We start from the raw sequence: 24,549 nt of genomic DNA, 5'->3' as shown, positions 1-24,549 counted from the left end.
GATGAAAATTCAGTTAAAGTTGATTATTCAGTCACATGCAGTTAGACTTTAGGGTATTTTCTATAAATCTTTGTTTGCATTTACTTACTGATACAATGATAGAATGTCTTCCTGGAGTAGATGAGGCAAAGTTTCAGAAGCATATTCTGGAATGAGATTCTGGATGACAGACTCTCCATGAAGTAGTATTTTAGCACAGAAGGTGGAGACAGGTAGTCATCCTTAGCAATTAGGTTCCAGAAAAATCTCCATGAAATAGGAATATAGGCTGTAGAGCGAAGACACTAGTCTATGCGTTGCTTAAAAGTACAGGTACTTTTAGATCCAGTTATTAAAAAATCAGTGAATACTGAACCATCACCACAGGTAGTTTATACCCTTTGAGATGCTGATTGACCAAATCTCAGTAGGTGAGTCATTTAAAAGGTATTAAAGCAGGGCTGACAAATGTCCGGGGAAGAGTCACATATACACTTGTCTAATAATCCCTGGAATAGCAGGTCTAAGTCAAAACTATAAATATAAGATACTGATGATAGGATGATATCAGTTTTAACTCAATTAAAAATAAAATCAATAGACTTTCAAGTTGTTTTGATTTAGAATCGGTAAACAAAATGTCACTAGATTTTGAAAAAAAAAAACCAAAAAACTACTAATGACAAGCAGACAGGAAGAAAAGACAATTTCAGACATGTTAAAATCCATAGACTACAATGCTCAGTGGGAGTCCTTGTCTTGAAGTGTAATAGCCAGATTTTGGCTGACTTGGAATAACAACTATAACTTTGAGAATGTTTCAGACTTTTATGCTTGATTCAGTTAGAAGGATTCTCTTGACATGGCTCAGTAGTTTATACACAAGAATGTTCAGAAAGGATTTTCTTCCTTAAAAGTTTCAGAGAAAAAGTTAAAACCTTATTTTAAATACTTGGTCTTGTGTTGGCTGTTATATGTCAATATTAATTATATATTAGTTTGTGTGTTCACTGCTATTTAATGTGAATATTGCTCCTGCCTCATCCATCACTTAGGAGCATTAAATAGTTGATAAGAGCTGGTTCATCTCCAAATCAAATCAATATGTCTCCTCAATTTATAATTTTGGTTATTTTGAGGTTTATTTTACATTAAAGTTTAATGATTATTTTACTCTGTAAGATATAAAAATTACTTCCAAATTTTATAAACAACATTTTCAATATAGTCAACATGTTGGTCAGAAATATCATTTTTACTCAATGAATAAATGTTTTTCCTTATATTACCCTATACTTTCAGATATTCATGAAATAACTGTACTTTGTTAAAGTAAAATACCTAATGAAAACATTTAAAAATCTGCATGTTGCCAAATTACCGAGTATATAAATAATTTGGAGGGCTCACATTTGGTAACATAATTAGGAATAATTTAAACTTGATGTCTGGATTTTTTTTCTTTTTGGTCCTTGGGATTGAACCAGGGGCGCTTAACCACTGAGTCACATCCCCAACCCTTTTTGAAATATTTTATTTAGAGAGAAGTTCTCTCTGAATTGCTTAGGGTCTCTCTAAATTGGTAAAGCTGGCTTTGAACTCATAATCGTCCTGCCTCAGCCTCTTGAGACACTGGGATTATAGGTGGGTGCCACTGCACTCAACTTGATGTCTGAATTTTATTGAAACTTTTATACAAAATTGATTTTCCAAATTAAACAAAAGGGGCCACACTCTCAGTTTTCCCCATTTAGCTATTTCACAGATCTGCCCCCATATTTTTGAGATACTAGTTTTGTAAGAAGAAAAATCTGAATCATTCTCAGGACTTGGGAGAGCAGTGGAAAGGCTATCTGCTGTCTCTTCACATTTGAGCATTCGCTGTTTTCTGTCTTTTGTGGATAACTGCAGGGATTCTCATTTACTTTGTGGTCCATTTTCATCTAATTCATCAATCAACTTTGGCTAAAGGTTACCTCAGAAGCCAAGCAGGTGTCATCAAAAGACACTTTTGTAGCAGATAAGTAAGTGTCAGTGACAGTGATATCATCAAGCTCTGTGCTGAAATGGTCTGACTCCTTGATGACACTGTAATTTAGGGCCACACTGTAGTTAGCAGGCTTTTCTGTTGGCTTCTGCTTGCAGTTGCAGAGCTTTCTGAAGGCTGCACGGAATTTCTGGGACATGAGGTTGTAAATCACTGGGTTGATGGCACTGTTGAGATAAATGCAAATTCTGCAAAAGAGCAAGAACCAATTTTCTTGGAAAGGACTGGAGAGAAATGAGTTGACAACCACAAGAGTCCTGTAGGGCATCCATAAAAGGGCAAACAGAATTACAACCACTGCCAGCATCTTGGTGACCTGTGCAGAAAAAGACAAAACGCAGCACAAACATCAATGAGAGCAAAGCCAAATAGTTCTCCCTCTCTCTACCCAAGCTTTGGTTTCCCAAGATGAAGTCTGAGACAAGGACTTAGGTGTAAGTCATTCATTTGGGAGGTGAACCCAGAAAGCAGGATTGAGGATGTAAGAAAAATGTGATAGGAGAGGAAAAGTCAAAATAGGGAAGGCTATTGAGATGGTTTACTCTGTAGGAAAATGCAGCCCACCAAACTCAATGCATTTCAGAACAAATCATGGGTCTGAAAGAAGAGAGTCTGGGGCATTTATCCACTGGCAGTCTTAAAATGTGCCCAAAGGGATTTGAAACCCTCTGTACTTCCATGACTTTCTTGCTTGGAATTCCTAGGGATGATAGAGAGAAACTTGAGGCAGAGAAGAGGAGATACATAGGGAACAGGGAATGCCTAAAGTGGAATGTTGTCTGTAGACAAGGCCCATCCACTATAGCACCGGCTGGAGTTAAAGTTGGATTAAGAAGATGTTAGGACAGAATACTGAAAGTGTCAGTAATGAGCCTTAGGAGATAGAGGTCCAAGTCCATCTCTTCTTGCCTTATGTGTGGTCCTAAGAATTTATCTTTCTTATAGCTCATCTGCAAGATGTAGTCAATATTGCCTTCCTAAATAATAGTGTGAAAAAGAGAAGGCAAAAACGCAATGGTCATTAAATGTCTACTATGTACCACGTGTTTTATATTTGTTATCACATTCAAAAAGCTTAATTACCCTCCACAACAATAGTGGCCACCATATTTTTTTTTAAATAATAGAAAACAAGTTGAAAAATTCCTTGGTGAAAGTTGTGGAGTCTTAGAGCTGGAATTGGAATTCACGTCAGCCTGAATCCCAAGCTTTTGCTCCCGTCATTGCTCAGATTCCTTTCAGGTTAGAGGGAGGTGTAGGACAGAGTAAAATTCTGGAATTTTACCCCCCCCCAAAAAAAAAGCAAAGCATAAGAGGTGGGACAATACGTAGAAGAAGGTTAATATCTAATGTCACCAGGGATAAGATTATCAAAGGGCATAATTTAACAGATTCTTCTCTTACCTCAGTTCTCAGTAAAATGTTGGGGATTGGACGGTACTCAGAGTTACGTTATCTGGGTCTGACTCCACAGGAGGTTTTAATACCTTAAGTCATTAATCTGCGTATTCATTTGTATATCTGCATATTTGCCTGATCATTTCATTTACTTCATAAAGTTTCATTTACTTCATAAGGTTTTTGAGGAATAAAATGAAATAATGAGTGTGTTGGGACTTGAAAACTGTAAAACACCATGGAAATGTTATCCTTTAATTTATGACAATATAAAGGACCATAATACTTCATCTACATGAGATGCATGAAAACTATGCTACTGATCATCTTTGGTTGCTTTTCCTTAAAAGCAACAATTTATACATTTAAAAATAAATTTTCAATCTCTCACAGAGTTTGAAAGATTTCAGTTTCCTCAGGCCCAACTTCCTAGAGGGGCTGAATGTGAAAACCATCAAAATAGAATGAACCGATCTTTTTCTTCCCTTATTGCTTTTAATTTCAACTACTGCAACAAAGTCCCCACCAGCAGCTACCATTTTGTTCTGGCATTGAGAGGGATTATCCTGCCCTTATGGCTTTTAAATTTTCTTTAGTGTAGAAATAAACATTTTGCATTTAGAGATTTACTCTGCCATTAATATCTCCTCGGTTCCCACCCTTATATGTAAACCTGGTAATAGAAGCCCTGGTTCCCTGTGCTGGGTGTCTGCCTTGCTCCCCCAGCCTTCTGAGTCTTCTGATCTTGGGCTTTGTCTGACACTTGACTATTCCTCTTGCATCCCATCTAAGAGATCCCCATGAGTTCTGTATTGTGGAACAATGCTACCCTCTTGTTGCTCTTCTTCCTTGATCTTTAGTGATAGCTTGCCTCCTTCCTCAGCTCTCCAGATGGAATTTCCCCCCAGACTTCTCCTATGGGCACACAGACTTCATTCCTTTTTGAATCACTCTTCTTCCTCCTATTTCCCTGCAATGACATTGGTGAGATATCCATCTAGTCTCAAGGTACAGTGTCTGCTCTGCTTCCAGAGTCACTTTCTCACTGTCTTCCAACTCTTTCTGCTCTCCAGGAATGTGTCCCAGGCCGGCCCCATCCCATCTCACTCACTGCTGGCTGAACTTTGTTTCTGACTCAGTGCCTAGAAGATACTAACCATCCATATTTTACCACTGGAATAGAGAAGGTGTTCTTTGGGAAGATGAGATTCACACAGATGACACATTCCAGTGATTCGGAGTTCTTTTTGAGTTTGGGAGTATCCACACAGTTTGCAGGCTAACTGGAACCTGATTTTTCTGAAGTAGACTTTTAAGATTGTACATAAATATTTAGTTGGTCCTAGGAAATCCAAGACTCTACTCAGTGACAAATATTCTGAGCTTTGAGGGGAACTATGGTGGTCGTCACCTCACTGTCATTATCACCATAATCTTCAAGGTCACCCACAGCCCTGTCTTTATCCCCTGTCTAGTACTCCAGATCCTCTATAATGGGATCAGCACTTTACTCCCTGCCAGGAACTAAGGATCCTATACTGGAATCCTTGCCTTGATTTACAGTTAGATTGCTATTGTCACATTTGAATCCTTTAAAGATGGCCCAGGTAATCTGATAAGTACTATATAACTAGCATTTATTAAATGCTTATAATAACTTCATGGGTAAATTAGTTTTAGCTTTATTTTGCATATAAAGAAGTTTAGAAAGTTGAAGTTTTAGAGAGTTTATGCAACTTCTCTAAAAACACATGTGCAGTATCAGGAGTGTTATTCAAACCCAAGTCTATCCAAGTGAAAGGGCATGCTCCTTTCCTTCCTAAATCGCTCCCACCCCCTCATGAAAGTCTTTTGTATTTCAACAAAGAGATTTTTACTGTGTTGTTCCCATTAGGGTCATCGAAACATTTAACTTCTTCTAAGTATAAACCCAACACATTTATTGTACCAAATTTCAGAAGAAAAGTTGAACTTCATCGGCTTTACATTTTTCTCTACAACTGTCAGGTGAAACATTGAATCTGTATGTAACACCTGCCTGCATTTTTTCACTAATATCAATGCAGGGGGCAACTTTCATTGTGTTATAAAAGGACAACCTGTCTCAAGTAGTCTGTCTCCTGTGTGCTTCTGTAGCCTCCCATGCATATTTTGACATCACCACCAAACATTTCATTGCAATGATCTGAATTTGTTCATTTCTCCCAACAAATGGTGAGATTCTTCAGGGCAGAGGTAAATTTATATTCACTTCTCTGCTCTCAGGGATTTAGTACAACCTGTGACAGGAAGCAGGCCTCAGAAAAGTTGAATAAATTTGGGCATGGAAGGCATTATTTCAGACTATGTAACCATGATCATTTTCTAAGTTTTAGTACTCCCAATGTACTGTGAGAAGAATCTGGCAAAGGTTTTATTTTTTAATATTAAAAAATCTCTCTTAAATGAAGGTTAGATAGTTAGTAACATGAAGCCTCGATATATTTAAACTTTTTGTTTGAAATAGAAGAATTTTAAGGAGGTATAAAATGAAGCAGATAACAATGATGTATCTAAGACTAAGAGGAAACTTGTCTCCAGTGAGATGATAGTGAATATATTCAAACATACCCATAATTTTCTTAGTTTATTTCAAATATCTTTGATTAGGTTTAATCAGATTCTAAAATGTCCACAAGTTTTAATAGATTTCCTGCTTAGATTTTAACAGCTTTTTCTCAGTATAAGAATAAATACCTAGAAAGAAAATATTCCAGAGATGATTTTTCATGCCAAATTAATTTCACTGTAGTTATTAGGATTTTATTTCTGGTGTTATTCGTTATCCAAAATAAAGTGATGAAAATGTAGGTTTGAAATTGGGCAATTGTTTTTCATTCTCTGTGCTAAGGCTTACAAGTCTTCAGAAACATCATGACAAATTGGGGGAAGGAGGAGTGATCATACAGCTTCTATTTTATTTTAGTTTTGGGTACTGGGGATTGTAGCAGGAGTGCTTAACCAATGAGCCACATCTCAAGCTCTTTTTAAATATTTTATCCAGAGACAGGGTCTTGCTGAGTTGCTCAGCAACTCACTAAGTTGCTGAGGCTAGCTTTGAATTCATGATCCTCCTCCTCAGCCTCCTGAGCTACTGGGATTACAGGTGTGCACCACCACAATGTTTTATTTTGTTTTGATTCTGTTTTTGAGATGAAGTCTCTATTGCTGCCTGGGTTGGTCTCAAACTCCTGTCTCAGACTGTAGCTGACACTACAAGCATGCCACCAAGCCTGGAAAAGCTTTTTTTTTTTTTTTTTTTTTTTTTAGTACTGGGGTTGGAACCCAGAATGCCACACATACTCAGGAAGTGCTTGGCCACAGTTACACCCACAGCTGTTGTAATGATTGAGAAGGAATTTATCCATTTGTTCCATGCATCCCTACTGTGTGTACTAACATGCTGGCTCTTGATGACGCAGCAGTGATCTAGAGAGATATTGCCAATGCCTTCATGCACCTTAAATCTGGTGGGCAGTTACAATACAGTGTGACAAATGCTCAGATAGCAGGAAGTTTGGGTGCAATGAGAACTACTAGTCTGGATTTGGACTAGAAGCGTGTTTAGGAAGGACTTTCTTGCCCTTGCCAAAATCTTAAGGTACAGAGAGACAGAAAGTTTGTCTCTGGTAAGATTTGGTGTGTGTAACTATCTGGAAGCATGTTAGTGGGTTGTATTATGGAGCCAAGAAATAACTTAGCATGCAAGTTTCAATTGCAGAACATGTAAAGAAGTGGAGTTCTTTCCCTAGGAAGCTGTGAAAACCACTACAAAAGATGTTATATATATATATGATGAGGTGATGAGGAGTATCTAGCCCGAAGTATTAGGGCAGAAGGAGAGACACTGCTGCCAAATGAACTACAGCTGCAGGGCAGAGTGATGAGTCCTGAAAACCCCTGCTCTGTGGAGCCATTTTAGTCAATGTGGAAGCAGGCAGCCATTTGTTCAGAGTACACTGTCTGCAAGCAGATGTGACTGTGAAAATCAATTGATGCAAACATGATATTTAAAGAGGGTGGATCTTGGTGGGATAGATCTCTGTCCTTTAACAACATGGCTAAGGGTTATCTTCTTTGTGAGGATCACCTGGCAATTTTGATGTTAAGCATTAAGCATGGCCGTATGTCTTTTACTCTTTACTGTATTTAAATAATACAATGAATGGCAAGCAATTCTCATAAGAGAATTCAGATTCAGTCCTTCTTTAGCAACTAGATAAAGATTCTATTCTACAATTTCATTTTTAAAGACGTGAATTGGATAGATTTCTATCTGATTGCTAAAATTAAGATTACAGACACTGCCTCGCCTCGTTCACGGTCCCTGCTGCTTTGTCACCGCCCGAGGTTTACGGTGACTTTAGGATCTAGCCACAACTCTAACACTGTGGCAACCTAAGATTTTAGGAAAATCTGAGGGGACTATGACCTAAAGATGCATCAGCCGAGTTGTGTCCCCAAAGCGTGTGAGTTCGCCAAAAAAGATATAGTAATACTCATCAATAGATGCTAAAAATTAAGGATCACTAGGCAATGCTGAGCTGACGTGGATCTGGGGCGAACAGTCTGGGCCTCTCAGAACACACACTGAGCCCGGATAGGCTGAATTCAAGCTCCCGTTCTCCTGCTTCCCTCAGACAAACAGCTGTGACTCAGCACTAATCCATCCGGCTGAAACAACTGGTCAGCCCTTCTCATCCTATGGAGGTAAATGCCTACCGAGCCTTCATAGGTAGTGGCCACAGGTTTGAAACGGGGCTTGGGAGAGACAGTAAGGACCCACCTGTTGCATTGGTCGCCCGGCAAAGGGAAACAAACTGTCGCCATTTGCAAGAGATACCACCATGGCAGAGAACTGACGTCACCAGACTGCGGCCGAGGAGATAACTTCATTGAAACCTGCGGCTACAGGTGTGTAATTCCCTAACCTTCCCTCTCCACACATCGGGGAAACCTTAAGGGCCCCTCCCAGCTCTCCCGTAAGGGCCCCTCCCAGCTCTCCCGTGAGCACGATAGCCAGACCCAGGGAATCAGAGGTGGCCCGAGGCGCGGAACTACCGCTCCCACCAGTGCTGAGAGCTGAGGTCTCTTGCACCAGCTACCGGGGGCGTGGCTACCGGAAGGCAAGTAAAATTCGCTGCACCCGTGAGAGGGGCCTGGCTAGAGGAAAAGTGGGAAGTGACTAGACACAAGAGGAGGCCCTAGGCACTCAGGAGTGGAGACTCGCCCAGTCTGGGAGGAGCTGCTGCACAGTGATTGGTTCCCGTGTATTGACAGGAGAAACTTGGCCTGGTAGGAACAGCGCCACCTACTGGAAGAGAAGTTAATCAAACTCTAAGACTGCATTTATTAGTTTTTTTTTTCTTTCTTCTTTTCTCTTTTTTTTGATTTGGGTTTTTCTTTCATTTTCATTTTTCTTTCATGTTGTTTTTTTAAATTTTTTTTTACATTTTTAAAAAATTTTTTTTCTTCTAATTTTAATTTTAATTTTTTTTAATTTTTTTTAAATTTTTTTTCTTTTTTTATTTCCTATTTTTTTCTTCTTTTGTCTTTTCATTTCTTTTCAATTATCTTATCCCCCCTTCCTTGAATTCTACCTGCTTACTCTCATTCTCTTTAGTGACTTCTTCCCTTCCCCCCTAATACCTTTCCTCACAAGCATCTAATAAATTTATAGGAGTAAACAGTAACTCATCAGTCAAACAGAACAAGAAGTAACATGAGCAGCTTCAAAAAGCAAGGAAGAAAAGGAGTACAAACAATGCAGGACAGCCTAAATATTCAGGAGGACCTAGAGTCATCAGAAAAATGGTCATATAAAGAACTCAAGGAACACCTTAGACAGATGGAATGGAACCTTAAAGAGAATACAAGACAGCAAGTTCAAGCAGCGAAAGAACACGTTGAGAATGAATTACATAAACAGATAAAAGAAGAAGTTAAGCATCTTTATCAGGAGATAGAGATTATAAAAAATAATCAAACAATAATTCTAGAAATGAAGGAAACGATAAACCAAATTAAAAACTCAATTGAGAGTATCACTAACAGAGTGGAGCAAGTAGAAGCCAGAACGTCAGATAATGAAGACAAAATATATCATCTTGAAAAGAGTCTAGCCAACTCAGAAAGGCTGGTAAAAAATCACGAGAAAAACATCCAAGAGTTATGGGATAACATAAAAAAACCAAACTTACGAGTCATCGGGATAGAAGAAGGTACAGAGATTCAAACCAAGGGAATGAGTAACCTGCTGAATGAAATAATTACAGAAAACTTTCCAGAAATAAAAAAGGAAACAGATATACAAATTGAAGATGCATACAGGACACCGAGCACACAAAATCACAGTAGACCAATGCCAAGACACATTGTTATGAAGATATCCAATATACAGAACAAAGAGAAAATATTAAAAGCTACAAGAGAAAGGAGACAGATTACATTCAGGGGTAAACCAATAAGGTTAACAACGGATTTTTCATCACAGACACTGAAAGCAAGAAGGTCATGGAACAATGTATTTCAAACACTGAAAGACAATGGATGGCAACCAAGAATTCTGTATCCAGCAAAATTAAGCTTCAGGTATGACAACGAAATAAAAATCTTTCATGATAAACAAAAGTTAAAAGAATTTGCAGCCAGAAAACCAGCATTGCAAAGCATTTTGAGCAAAACACTACACGAGGAAGAAATGAAAGACAATAACCAAAACCATCAGTAGGAAGTGCCTTGGTAAAGACAGAGGGCGAGGGGAAAGATAATCATGGAGAAACAAACTAAATTTTTTTAAAAAAGGATAAATAATCAAACATGGATGGACGTACAAACCATATATCAATAGTACCTCTCAATGTTAATGGCTTAAACTCTCCAATAAAGCAACATAGGCTGGTATCATGGATTAAAAAAACAAATCCAACAATATGCTGCCTCCAGGAGACACATCTGATTGGAAAAGACATAAACAGGCTGAAGGTGATAGGATGGGAAAAAATATACCATGCACACGGTCCTCGTAAGCAAGCAGGGGTAGCCATCCTCATATCGAATAAAATCGACTTCAAGACTAAGTTAATCAAAAGGGATAAAGAAGGACATTATATACTGTTAAAAGGAACCATTCACCAACAAGACATAAGAATTATCAATATTTATGCACCAAATAATGGTGCTGCGACATTCATAAAACAAATTCTCCTCAAGTTCAAGAATCAAATAGACCACAACACAATAATTATGGGTGACTTCAAGACACCTCTCTCACCATTGGACAGCCCCTCCAAACAAAAGTTGAATAAAGAAACCATAGAACTCAATATCACAATCAATAACCTAGACTTAACTGACATATATAGAATATATCAACCATCATCAAATGGATATACTTTTTCTCAGCAGCACATGGATCCTTCTCAAAAATAGACCATATATTATGCCATAGGGCAACCCTCAGTAAATATAAAGGGGTGGAGATAATACCTTGCATTTTATCTGATCATAATGGAATGAAACTGGCAATCAATGATAAAAGAAGGAAGGAAAAATCCTACATCACATGGAAAATGAACAATATGTTACTGAATGATCAGTGGATTACAGAAGACATAAAGGAGGAAATCAAAAAAGTCTTAGAGATAAATGAAAATACAGACACAACATATCAGAATCTATGGGACACAATGAAAGCAATTTTAAGAGGAAAATTCATCGTCTGGTGGTCACTCCTCAAAAAAAGAAAAAACCAACAAATAAATGAGCTCACACTTCATCTCAAAGCCCTAGAAAAGAAAGAGCAAAACAACAGCAAATGTAGCAGAAGGCAAGAAATAATTAAAATCAGAGCCGAAATCAATGAAATTGAAACAAAAGAAACTATTGAAAAAATTAACAAAACTAAAAGTTGGTTCTTCGAAAAAATAAATAAGATCGACAGACCTTTAGCCATGCTAACGAAGAGAAGAATAGAGAGAACTCAAATTACTAACATACGGGATGAAAAAGGCAATATCACAACAGATGCTACAAAAATACAGAAGACAATTAGAAATTATTTTGAAAACCTATATTCCAATAAAATAGAAGATAGTGAAGACATCGATAAATTTCTTAAGCCATATGATTTGCCCAGACTGAGTCAGGATGATACACACAATTTGAACAATCCAATATCAATGGATGAAATTGAAGAAGCCATCAAAAGACTACCAACCAAGAAAAGCCCAGGACCGGATGGGTATACAGCGGAGTTTTACAAAACCTTTAAAGAAGAATTAATACCAATACTTTTCAAGTTATTTCAGGAAATAGAAAAAAAGGGAGCTCTTCCAAATTCATTCTATGAGGCCAACATCACCCTGATTCCGAAACTAGGCAAAGACACCTCAAAGAAAGAAAACTACAGACCAATATCTCTAATGAACCTAGATGCAAAAATCCTCAATAAAATTCTGGCGAATCGAATACAAAAACACATCAAAAAAATTGTGCACCATGATCAAGTAGGATTCATCCCTGGGATGCAAGGATGGTTCAATATACGGAAATCAATAATGTTATTCACCACATCAATAGACTTAAAGATAAGAACCATATGATCATCTCGATAGATGCATTCGACAAAGTACAGCATCCCTTTATGTTCAAAACATTAGGAAAACTAGGGATAACAGGAACTTACCTTGACATTGTAAAAGCTATCTATGCTAAGCCTCAGGCTAGCATCATTCTGAATGGACAAAAGTTAAAGGCATTCCCTCTAAAATCTGGAACAAGACAGGGATGCCCTCTATCACCACTTCTAGTCAATATAGTTCTCGAAACAATGGCCAGAGCAATTAGACGAAAGAAATTAAAGGCATAAAAATAGGAAAAGAAGAACTTAAATCATCACTATTTGCAGATAACATGATTCTATACCTAGAAGACCCAAAAGGGTCTACAAAGAAACTACTAGAACTAATAAATGAATTCAGCAAAGTGGCAGGATATAAAATCAACACGCATAAATCAAAGGCATTTCTGTATATCAGCGACAAAACTTCTGAAACGGAAATGAGGAAAAACACTCCATTCACAATATCCTCAAAAAAAAAATAAAATACTTGGGAATCAACCTAACAAAAGAGGTGAAAGATTTATACAATGAAAACTACAGAACCCTAAAGAGAGAAATAGAAGAAGATCTTAGAAGATGGAAAAATATACCCTGTTCATGGATAGGCAGAACTAACATCATCAAAATGGCGATATTACCAAAAATTCTCTATAGGTTTAATGCAATGCCAATCAAAATCCCAACGGCATTTCTTGTAGAAATAGATAAAGCAATCATGAAATTCATATGGAAAAATAAAAGACCCAGAATAGCAAAAGCAATTCTAAACAGGAAGTGTGGATCAGGCAGTATAGCGATACCAGATTTCAAACTATATTACAGAGCAATAGTGACAAAAACAGCATGGTACTGGTACCAAAACAGGCGGGTGGACCAATGGTATAGAATAGAGGACACAGAGACTAATCCACAAAGTTACAACTATCTTATATTTGATAAAGGGGCTAAAAGCATGCAATGGAGGAAGGATAGCATCTTCAACAAATGGTGTTGGGAAAACTAGAAATCCATATGCAACAAAATGAAACTGAATCCCTTTCTCTCTCCATGCACAAAAGTTAACTCAAAATGGATCAAGGAGCTTGATATCAAATCAGAGACTCTGCATCTGATAGAAGAAAAAGTTGGCTCCGATCTACATATTGTGGGGTCGGGCTCCAAATTCCTTAATAGGACACCCATAGCACAAGAGTTAATAACAAGAATAAACAAATGGGACTTACTTAAACTAAAAAGTTTTTTCTCAGCAAGAGAAACAATAAGAGAGGTAAATAGGGAGCCTACATCCTGGGAAGAAATTTTTACTCCTCACACTTCAGATAGAGCCCTAATATCCAGAGTATACAAAGAACTCAAAAAATTAGACAATAAGATAACAAATAACCCAATCAACAAATGGGCCAAGGACCTGAACAGACACTTCTCAGAGGAGGATATACAATCAATCAACAAGTACATGAAAAAATGCTCACCATCTCTAGCAGTCAGAGAAATGCAATTTAAAACCACCCTAAGATACCATCTCACTCCAGTAAGATTGGCAGCCACTATAAAGTCCAACAACAACAAGTGCTGGCGAGGATGTGGAGAAAAGGGTGCACTTGTACATTGCTGGTGGGACTGCAAATTGGTGCGGCCAATTTGGAAAGCAGTTTGGAGATTCCTGGGAAAGCTGGGAATGGAACCACCATTTGACCCTGCTATTGCCCTTCTCGGACTATTCCCTGAAGACCTTAAAAGAGCATGCTACAGGGATACTGCCACATCGATGTTCATAGCAGCACAATTCACAATAGCTAGACTGTGGAACCAACCCAGATGCCCTTCAATAGATGAATGGATTAAAAAAATGTGGCATCTATACACAATGGAGTACTATGCAGCAATAAAAAATGACAAAATCATAGAATTTGCAGGGAAATGGATGGCACTAGAGCAGATTATGCTTAGTGAAGCTAGCCAATCCCTAAAAAACAAATACCAAATGTCTTCTTTGATATAATGAAAGCAACTATGAACAAAGCAGGTAGGAAGAGCAGGAAGAAAAGATTAACATTAAACTGAGACATGAGATGGGAGGGAAAGGGAGAGAAAAGGGAAATTGCATGGAAATGAAGGGAGACCCTCATTACTATACAAAATTTCATATAAGAGGTTGTGAGGGGAATGGGAAAATAAACAAGGAGAGAAATGAATTACAGTAGATGGGGTAGAGAGAGAAGATGGGAGGGGAGAGGAGGGGGGATAGTAGGGGATAGGAAAGGTAGCAGAATACAACAATTACTAATAGGGCATTATGTAAAATTGTGGATGTGTAACCGACGTGATTCTGCAATCTGCATTTGGGGTAAAATTGGGGGTTCATAACCCACTTCAATCTAATGTATGAAATATGATATGTCAAGAGCTTTGTAATGTTGTGAACAACCAATAAAAAAAATTTAAGAAAAAAGATTACAGTTCCACAAGTGGGCACAAGTACAACTCTTCATGTGTGTGCTCCATGGAAAAACAGTTTATGTTCTTTATTCTAGTCAGAGGAGGAATCTTGTATTAGTAACTACTATCTGTGTTAATAGTGCTATAATTCTTAATAAAAGGTCTGAAACTATTAACTAACATTTGTATATTGCCTTTTTTAGAAGAGTGTTAGATTAATTAGGATGTTGTAAAGATAATGCAAATAGTTTCTATGTGTCTCACACCAAAGCCCCTGTATTATTAATCTCTTCCTTAGCATGACATGTTTGTCCCATTAATGAACTTGTTGATAGTTTTATATGGAGTTATATAAAGTGAGTTAACTCTGGATCTTACTGAGCTTTAATTAATTTTCCCCCTAATGTTTGTGTGTGTGTGTGTGTGTGTGTGTGTGTGTGTGTTTCCTATTCTAAGATTCCTTTCAGGATGCTGCATTATATTTAATTATCATGTGAAATTTTGGAGGATGTCCACAGGAGTGTAGTGCCATTCTCAGCATAGCACAACAAGGATCCATGCTATGGGCTTGCCTTATGACTGGTTATATATATTACTGTATATTGCTTTACTGAGATATAATTGATAAATAATTAAATTCACCCACTTATAATGCATAATTCAAGAGATTTTAGTATATTCACAGAGTTATTAAACCATCATCACCATCAAATTTTAGATCATTTTCATTATTTGAAAAAGAAACTTAGTACCCATTAATACTGCTCCAACTTTCCCGCCTCCCCCAGATCTAGGCAACTACTAACCTATGTCACATCCATAAATTTGCCTATTTTGAGCATTTTATATGAGTGAAATCATGCAATCTTTTGATTCTACCTGACTTCTTTCACTTAGCATAATGTTTATATGGTGAAGCACATTGTAGCACACATTGATACTTTATTTATTTTTATAGCTGAATAATATTCCAAAGTATGTATATTCACATTTATTTATGCATTTATTTCCACTTTTTACTTATAATGAACAATATTGTTATGTATATCTGTGTGCAATTTTATATGAATGTATGTTTTTTTTTATCTTGTCTTTTATTTCTTCTTATTTTACTTCGTAGGGGTAGAGTTGCTGGTTTGCATATTCCCTTTTAAGATATAAAGTATCCAAAAATATCAAACACTCCTTTAATCTTAGAAGAAATTTTGAGAGATAATTATTATTAAAATATCCAGTATAAAATACTAACTGATTTTAAAGAGGTATAAGTACTCAGGAAAGGTAGCCTAAAGAAAAAAACAAAACCCCAGGTGGGATGTATTCTTACACTACTCTTGAAAACTGGAAATAACTATCAGACAGAAAAACATGACTAAGAGGAAATGGGAATTGGGAGATGAAATTATTGTTTGTTTTATGAATAAAAGCTTTATTTGTCAACAAACCTTTTTGGAATGGGTTAAGGAAAGAATGGGAGAAATGAAGATGGTCATTATAAACGCATCTTTTAAAAGTTTTGTTAGTAAGGGGAGCAGAGAAATGGAGGGCTTGCCAGAGGGGGACAAAGTGTGTTGGTTAAATTTACATTTTCAGAGATGGAAGACAATACAACTTTTCTGTTTGCACAGGGAACACTTACAGAGGTGGACATTTATGATCCAGGAGAAGGACGAAGAAGACAATTGGAAGAGCTAGAGCTGTGTTCTAGAATAGGGTGAGCATCCAGCAAAAGTAGTGGGGTCAGCATCTGCTCAACTGTAGAGGTGGAATTGCTTTTTTTTTTTTTCCTTTCAGTATCTGCCCTTTCTTTCTTTGCCACATTTATGAGATCAAGACAATGCATGACAAAATGCTACCTTTCTCATCAACCCCTTAAGTCCCTAATGGAGTTCAGACAGCAGTTAATTGTTAATTTCTTTTGGAATTTGCAGGGAAAGTACTTCATGACATTGAACATTGGAAATGGACACTGAGCTCAGAGAAGTACATATATGAGTAGCAAAGCTAGTTATTGAACTAAGAACTTTTGACTCTAGGTCTTATTTGTTTACAGATAATTATAGATATCAACATATTTATTGAGTTGAAGACTTCTACTTGCTGCAAAGATTGTTTATAAACTATTTGGAAGGGATAATATTGTTGCCAAGAATTATTGGTAAGCTTGGAATCCTTTATGTGTTTTTTGCTTCAAATTGGAGTACTACATTTAGAGAGTACTGATTAGGGAGGAGGAAAAGTTGTCATAACAGGGCAGTTAGGAGTCCTTCATGCCAATCTCTTTCCTGGGGAAATAAGCAAACAAGAAAATTGAAATTGCAAAAATAATCCAATGAAATAATGGAAAGTTCTATTTCTTGGACTATACCCCAATTAATAGCAAGTCATTTATTAGGTTCTGGTTACATGGGAACTGGGGACATTTTAATTAATTGCCAGAGGTCAGCTTATTAGTCATAAGGATTTGATTCATGCCCAGTTCCCTAGGTGATTTAGTTGGAATTCTTGTACTGACTCAGAAGAACATCTGAATTTTGATTCTGTATATGATTCAGATACTTTTGCTATTATTTTTGTCTTGGAGATAAGGCTGTGGTTTCTGAGCATTTTCTATTCTGACCATTTTTCTATTCTGAACATTTTCTATGTGTTGTTGAGTGACAAAGCTTAGAAGGCAAAGAAGAACGAGTTGGAATTTGCATCCAGAACCTTGATTTCACAGTTCATCTCTGCCTCTGAGGACACTAGGCAGGACACATGGCTTATGTCTGAACCTTGCCTAATTTTCCAGGCAATTTCAAGGAGAGTGAAAGAAGCATTTGTGCTAAAAAAGCAAAGTCATGTAACGGGAGGTGACAACCACATCATTAAACTTGTATTTGAAGACTATTTGCCTCTTGTATACTGTGTGCTTTTCAAGGGCATCGTAGCAGGTAATTTTAATTTATGAACATCAACATCAATTTTGGATCCTACCCGGTACAATGCCAAAGCTATTTTTGACTTCATGAAGTACGTAAATCAACACCAAACTTCTGTGACATCTCTGATGCAAAAATACTTGGAAGGAGTCCTTAGTACATAAGCCTGCCACATAGTAAGTGCTCAATGCACAGTTGCATTATTATTGAGTAAATACTTAGTTTTGTCAAATGTTAAGATGTAATTGTGGAACTATGTGTGGTTTAGGATTTTTAAATCAGTGAAGTGCTGTAGTTCTTGCATTTCCTCTGGCTGGAATACTTTCGTTTTCAGAGTGCATTTCCTTTTGGAAACTTTTTTGGGTTAATGAATATGAAACAGTCCTTAATATTCTAATGCCATCCTTTAAAGGGTAACAATACATTCTGTATTTGGACTCTGTTTGTGTTTTCTGGCTTTCTGCATATTAACAAAAGCGTTCAGTGACTGGGGATATTTTGCTCTTAGATAGCCCTCAGCAAAGTGATAAATGGCCTTTTGCAATCTGTTGTATTAATTGAGCCCACTGAAAGATAAACTTGACTTGATAATTAAATAAATCTGAAGTTAGCCAAGCTTTCCCACTGACTGGGGGATTTGGGACTTTCTTCTTGCAGATTGCTCTGCTTTGTTTTGACTTAAGTCTGGAATTCAGTTTTCAAAAGACAGCTATACTCAACGTGGGGCACTTCATACCATTCAGTGAGATCATTGGTGGGGTTTAAATTTTGAATGATGGGGCCAGAAACGGGCTTGGAATCAACTCAAAGTCAGTTAAAGTACAATAAAAGTGAATAAAATCCGGGTGGTGATTCATGGTGGAGAGGTCACAGACTGACAGACTCTTTCCTGTGCATTACGTATGGATTTCTTGACAAGAAGCCATCCAGGGATACTAATGCATGGATTCTGGACTCCACCTGTCATTACTAAATCAGAGTGTCCCATTCAGAATAGCCATTCTGGCAAGAATTTTCAAGGGTTTTCTGGGCTCTACTCTGATTAAAAATTACATGAAAATATTAGCAGAGATTCACAGTAGAGAAACATTGGCTGCAGTGGGTAATGCTTCACCAAGAAGTAGGGCTTAAGGGGGACAATGATACAGGATTCTTAAAGTATGAAATTATAAGTGTGGCGCATACAGGGAAATGGATAAAAGCTATTTGCCTCCACCCTTCTAGAGGGTGCTGAGGAAGGCAGGCAGAGCTCTTTCTCAAGAAGAATATTTGAGGGGAGTCTATGCCAGGGGACCTACATGCAAGGTCACAAGTTGGTACTGCCACAGGGAAGACACCAGAGCACAGCAAAGAGTTGAATTAAATGATGACATATTGCTGCACAGTACATGATGTGACCCTCTGTGACACCCAGAGTTCTCCAACAAAACAACTAAGCATATCTAAACAAGTGTGAAAGTATTTCTTTGGGAAACAGGCAGACCTCTGCACTCAAGTCTGATGTTGTATGGCCCTTCTAAGCCTGCACTTTCTTTCAGGAATGAAGTTAGAGATAAAAAAAACACACAAAGAATGGGGGAAAGTGATGGACTTTGAAATGAATCCCGCTAGTGGAACCCGGATTGAATGCTGACATACCAAGATTTCTCAGTGTAAGAGACCTCAAGTGATGATAAGCCTTGCTTTCTGAGAAGCTTTGAAAGTGTATGTTGTTGGGAATGGTACAGTGTTTTCTTAAGATGTTGCAATCTAGAATGGAATAAATCAGGATGGTAATTGAAGGTATTTTAATTTGGCAACATGAATTAGAAAATGGAAGGGAGGAAGAGAATTATGACATATGAAATATCGACCATGTACCAGGCAAAGTTCTTGGCATTTTCTTCATAGCAGTCCTACTTTTCCTGCATTTTACAAAAGATAAGACTGAGGTCAGAAAGACTAAAAGACTAATGATTGAAAGCCACCCTATCTTTATAGGGTGTATTTGTATGTGTATTTGACTCCCATGTTTTCTTTTGCTCTTTGCCAAATACCTTGACTATGGGGAGGAAATTCTTTTCCTGATGCTTGCAAAACCTAAAGCAAAATTGGGGCTTAAGGTTTGGAATTGGTGGAAGCTATATGTGGAAGGGGAACAGGGACAATAAAAACTAATTCTAATGTCCACACAAGGGTTTATGTGGAAAGCACTTAGCAAAGATATTCCTATTCACACTGTGACATTAAGTCCTGCTGGAACACACATATTTTTAAAACCTTCTTGAATTCAGGTTTTTTTTTTTTTTCTGCTAATAGTGGGAAATAGCTGAGAGCTTGTACTCAGTCTCCAGATTCGATGTAAAAGTTGCTGCAATATTGGCTACTATTGTGGTGCGGAGGCTACAGTATCGATTATGGAGTCTGATAATTCCGCATGATGAGAGGCTGGCTTCTCTCCTGTGGCTTAGATGTTTTCTTGTGCACAGGAGGTGGATATTTGGAAACATGCTGAGAAAAGAAAAACTCAGCTGGCAGAATTAGGATTCAAATTACAATAACATGCGAATTTTGAAAATAAAATGTCATTCTGAATGTTTTAGGAGTCATGCTGAAAGAATGGTACAGTTCGCTGCTGGAGGCTGGGTTCACTACTCAGCCTTTTCTAAGTGTTCTCTCTTCCAGGTGAATTACTGGTAAAGAGCCAAGCATGAGGAAAAGCCTGCTGTAATACATCTGGCTTTAGTTTCTTATTTTTGCTCTTTAGGGCATGGTTACTGCTGCTCCTGGTCATTTTTCTGTTAGGAACCAGACCTTAGAAATTCTAAATGGGGCATCTTGGCAACTCTGAGCTGAGACTCCAGCTAGTAGCTCTAACAATTCTCTGAAGATACTGATCTTTTTCCAGGGTGATATTTTCTATCCCTTTTTATTCCTCTGTGCTTCTCTGGCTATGAGATCCAGGAAGGGTGATACTGCAGACTGAGATACAGGTACTAGCACAGTGGGATCTGAGAAATCAGAGCCGGTATTTTTAAAATATAAACTGTGAATGATGGAGAGGACAGAAGGTGATGGTGATTCCTAACTAGAAGTAAAACTCTCAGTGTGTCAAATATTCTGTGGGCATTTAGTTGTCTTGTTACTAACACTTTTGGACAGAGGCCCTTGTCCGAGGATCTGAGATTACCTGGGAAGCGGCCAACTCCTTCTGCACCTGTGTCTCTCCCAGGGGAGACAGCATGTACCATGGCTTGGGCCTGTCTGGAGTTAGAGAGCTAATTTCTTAGCTGTCTTTTAAAGAACTCCTGGAGATAGCCAAAAGGAGGGAGGTATGCTTCTTGCCTTCAGAAAACCATAAATTCAGTCTTTTTTCACTGACTTTAGCTTTTTGATGAGCTACAAATGTGATTCAAAATCAAAACTCTTGGTTTTAAGTTTTGCCTTTTGAAAATGCCTTTTACCCATTGTCCTCCAGAAGGTTCTGCATTTAACATGTGAGAAGATATCCCACATATGTATGAGGATTAACTGAAAGCAGAACAAGAAAACACATTGTAACATGTGCTATACCTTTCTAAAATGAGGGGCTGTTGTGTTCTTTATCCTGTCTTGAAATCTACCTCCTCAGTAAGGAGTGACAGCTTTATCACTTTTATCACTTTGTTTATCACTTTTATCACTTTGTTCATCTAACAGACAGAATGAAGTTTGTCTTATCTGCTTCTTACTTTTTTGACTAGGAAACCACTGGCCTCTACAAAGTACATGAAGCAAATCAGCAGGTGCTGACAAATTATTAGTATGAATGATATGGACTCATCTGCTTTGTGGTACTGTTCAGTGGTTAGGGCTCCAAAGGCAGACATGTGTGGCTTCTCATTCTAGTTCTGCTGCTTACTGTTTGTATGAAACCAGGCAAGACAGTTCATTCTTCTAAATCGCAGTATATTCATGAAGTATGAGTAGGTGTGAAAAATAAGTGAGGAAATTTATGCAAAGCATAGAGTATAGTCCTCAATAAATGATAATTAGTTTTTTTTTTTGAAATTTCGTGTGTGTGTGTGTGGGGGGGTAGATTTCTTACCATTGGGGAAATGTGGAGGATGTAGTCAAATAACATAACACTTTTTGATAATAATAATAATAATATTTTTTAGAACACTTAATATATCTTAACCATAGCACCAGGGACCTCATTGAAATATTTAATCTTTATAAATTTATAGGCTAGGGATTTTCTTCCTGTTGATAGATAGATAGATAGATAGATAGATAGATAGATATAGAGAGGTCCAAATAAGTTAATATTTCTAGAGAGAGTGGGGGATACTGATCCTTACCTGAGCTATTCTCCCTCACGTCTCCCTCTTTATTCTGCTTGTGCTCAGAGTCACAGTCTGGACAGGTGTACCTGTGCATTGTCTCTTTCCCCTATAGAGTGATGACTCCTTGGGAATCCCTACACTACTCTGCCTGGGAGGAGCAATGTGAGGGTCTGGCATGTGATAGGGGCAATAAATATTCAGGAAATTAATGAATAGATGAATGAGGAAATCATTCACCAATGCCCTTCTAAGCACTACTGACTCCATGGAGTCCCTGGAGGCTGTTAATGTCATTATTATCTTCTGTCTTCTTTCTTTTTTGTTACATAAAATCTTGTTAGCAGGAGTAACGTTTCATACATATTTTTATCTATAACCCCAAATCAGGGTTTAGCATTAAAAAAAAATGCTTGCCGTTAAAAATTAAAAATCGATATGTGAAGATTCTTTCTCAAAAGAGACATGACAGATCAGGTAAATTATGGCAAAGACCATTTTTCTGAGGGACAGTCTGTTATTCTGAAAAATACAAAGTTGTTGGCTATATTGTCATAAAGAACTTAGGAAAATTAAATAGCCAAGGAGAGTCTAACTTAATATGATTTATGCTGAGTTCATTTCCCGTTACTAGATGTTGATTGATACTGTGTTAATATATACTAAAGTGAAATGGGATTTGCCTCCAAAAGGTACAAATCTCATTCTGACAGGTATTTTTGTTCTGTCTTATCTGCCGGCTGTCACATTCAATCATTTGTGGTTTCTCTTTGCAGAAAGTTATTTCTCTCGATGTCATTCTGCATCTATAGATTATAAATTTGTCTTTTAGAGCCTGTTGAAATCAAGGATTCTCAAATGTAATGGGAAAAGCATTTTATCTAGGGGATACAGAGTTAAGATGAAGGAAGGGATATATTAGTTGCTAATTTAGGCTGCTTGTGATAAGCTTGCCGTTTGCTCTTTTGGTTTTATTTATTTAATATGTTTCTGCCATTTATTTACTGAGCACTTCTCATGCACCAGTACCTGTACTAGGTGTACGTTTTCACAAGTAAACTCTGAAACAGGAATAGTTCAGGAGTCAGCAAACTTTTGCTGTAAAGGGCCTGGTAGTAAATATTTTGGCCTCTGTGACATTCAGTCACATCATACTAATCAGGTCTGCCATTGTGGTAAGAAAACAAACAACACATAAATATATGGACATGGCCATTTAAGTTCTGTCAACACTTTATTTAGAAAAACAAGCAGCGGAGCTGCAGGTCCATGGCCATAGTTTGTCAACCAATGGAAAATTTGAACATTTAATAAATCAGAACAGTGACATATGACCTATTTCAAACTACTACTGTGATTTATGGTTATTTTTTCCAAGTTGTCTATCTAATTACCAATGAATCCATGAGAAATTTGAACCAAATAATTGTGGTTCTCAACTCTTGGACCAAAGTTTTGATTTAAAATTTGATTTTTCTCATGACAAAATCGTCATTAGCATTGCTACTCCACTAACTCCTAAAAATATCATGGTAGCACCGTGCTTTTAATAATCTTGGTGTCTACTTTTCCAAAAGATGAGGACCTTTAAGAATGCCAAAATCACAACAATAAGTGCTGGAGAGGTTGTGGAGAAAAGGGCACACTTGTACATTGCTGGTGGGACTGCAAATTGGTGCGGCCAATTTGGAAAGCAGTTTGGAGATTCCTGGGAAAGATGGGAATGGAACCACCATTTGACCCTGCTATTGCCCTTCTTGGACTATTCCCTGAAGACCTTAAAAGAGCATGCTACAGGGATACTGCCACATCGATGTTCATAGCAGCACAATTCACAATTGCTAGACTGTGGAACCAACCCAGATGCCCCTCAGTAGATGAATGGATAAAAAAAATGTGGCATCTATACACAATGGAGTACTATGCAGCAATAAAAAATGACAAAATCATAGAATTTGCAGGGAAATGGATGGCACTAGAGCAGATTATGCTTAGTGAAGCTAGCCAATCCCTAAAAAACAAATACCAAATGTCGTCTTTGATATAATGAGAGCAACTATGAACAGAGCAGGGAGGAAGAGTAGGAAGAAAAGATTAACATTAAACAGAGACATGAGATGGGAGGGAAAGGGTGAGAAAAGGGAAATTGCATGGAAATGAAGGGAGACCCTCATTGCTATACAAAATTACATACAAGAGGTTGTGAGGGAATGGGAAAATAAACAAGGAGAGAAATGAATTACAGTAGATGGGGTAGAGAGAGAAGTTGGGAGGGGAGGGGAGGGGGGATAGTAGGGGATAGGAAAGGTAGCAGAATACAACAATTACCAATAGGACATTATGTAAAAATGTGGAAGTGTAACCGATGTGACTCTGCAAGCTGCATTTGGGGTAAAATTGGGGGTTCATAACCCACTTCAGTCCAATGTATGAAGTGGGTTATGTCAAGAGCTTTGTAATGTTGTGAACAACCAATAAAAAAAAAAAAAAGAAGAAAAAAAAAAAAAGAATGCCAAAATCAGAGGTCATGTAGAAGCCAGCACGGAAGGCTCTAGGAGAGGGCCCATCTACGGATTACAGCAGGTGGCCTCATGGCCCTGCGGGAAACCATTTCCTTGGCTTCTCTATCACACTCTTCTCATTACAGTGGGAAAGGCTTTCCTTTTCTCTTCCAGCCACTTTGGGCTGTTGTCCTGGCTACAACACTTACAGGTTGTTAAACCTGGGGCTGTCACCATTTCTAAGTCACAGTGTTTCCTTATGCAAAATGGGGACATAAATTTTACCTATTTCATAGGG

At 37.7% G+C, this 24,549-nt stretch overlaps 1 protein-coding gene across 1 annotated transcript in view; it reads right to left on the bottom strand.

Moving 5' to 3' along the window:
• Positions 1-1,934: 1,934 nt before the first annotated feature.
• The window catches only part of TRHR (thyrotropin releasing hormone receptor), a gene marked incomplete at its 3' end in the record, with an annotated part of 42,640 nt that continues 20,025 nt past the window's right edge, over positions 1,935-24,549 (bottom strand). Inside the window, exon 3 of the mRNA XM_081266805.1 lies at positions 1,935-2,342. Coding sequence (XP_081122931.1) covers positions 1,935-2,342 — 408 coding nt within the window. The remainder of the gene's footprint in view (positions 2,343-24,549) is intronic.

The sequence above is a fragment of the Spermophilus citellus genome (genome assembly GCF_964194105.1).
Source record: "Spermophilus citellus genome assembly, chromosome: 14".
NCBI lineage: Eukaryota > Metazoa > Chordata > Mammalia > Rodentia > Sciuridae > Spermophilus > Spermophilus citellus.
This window is presented reverse-complemented; position numbering and strand designations above follow the sequence as displayed.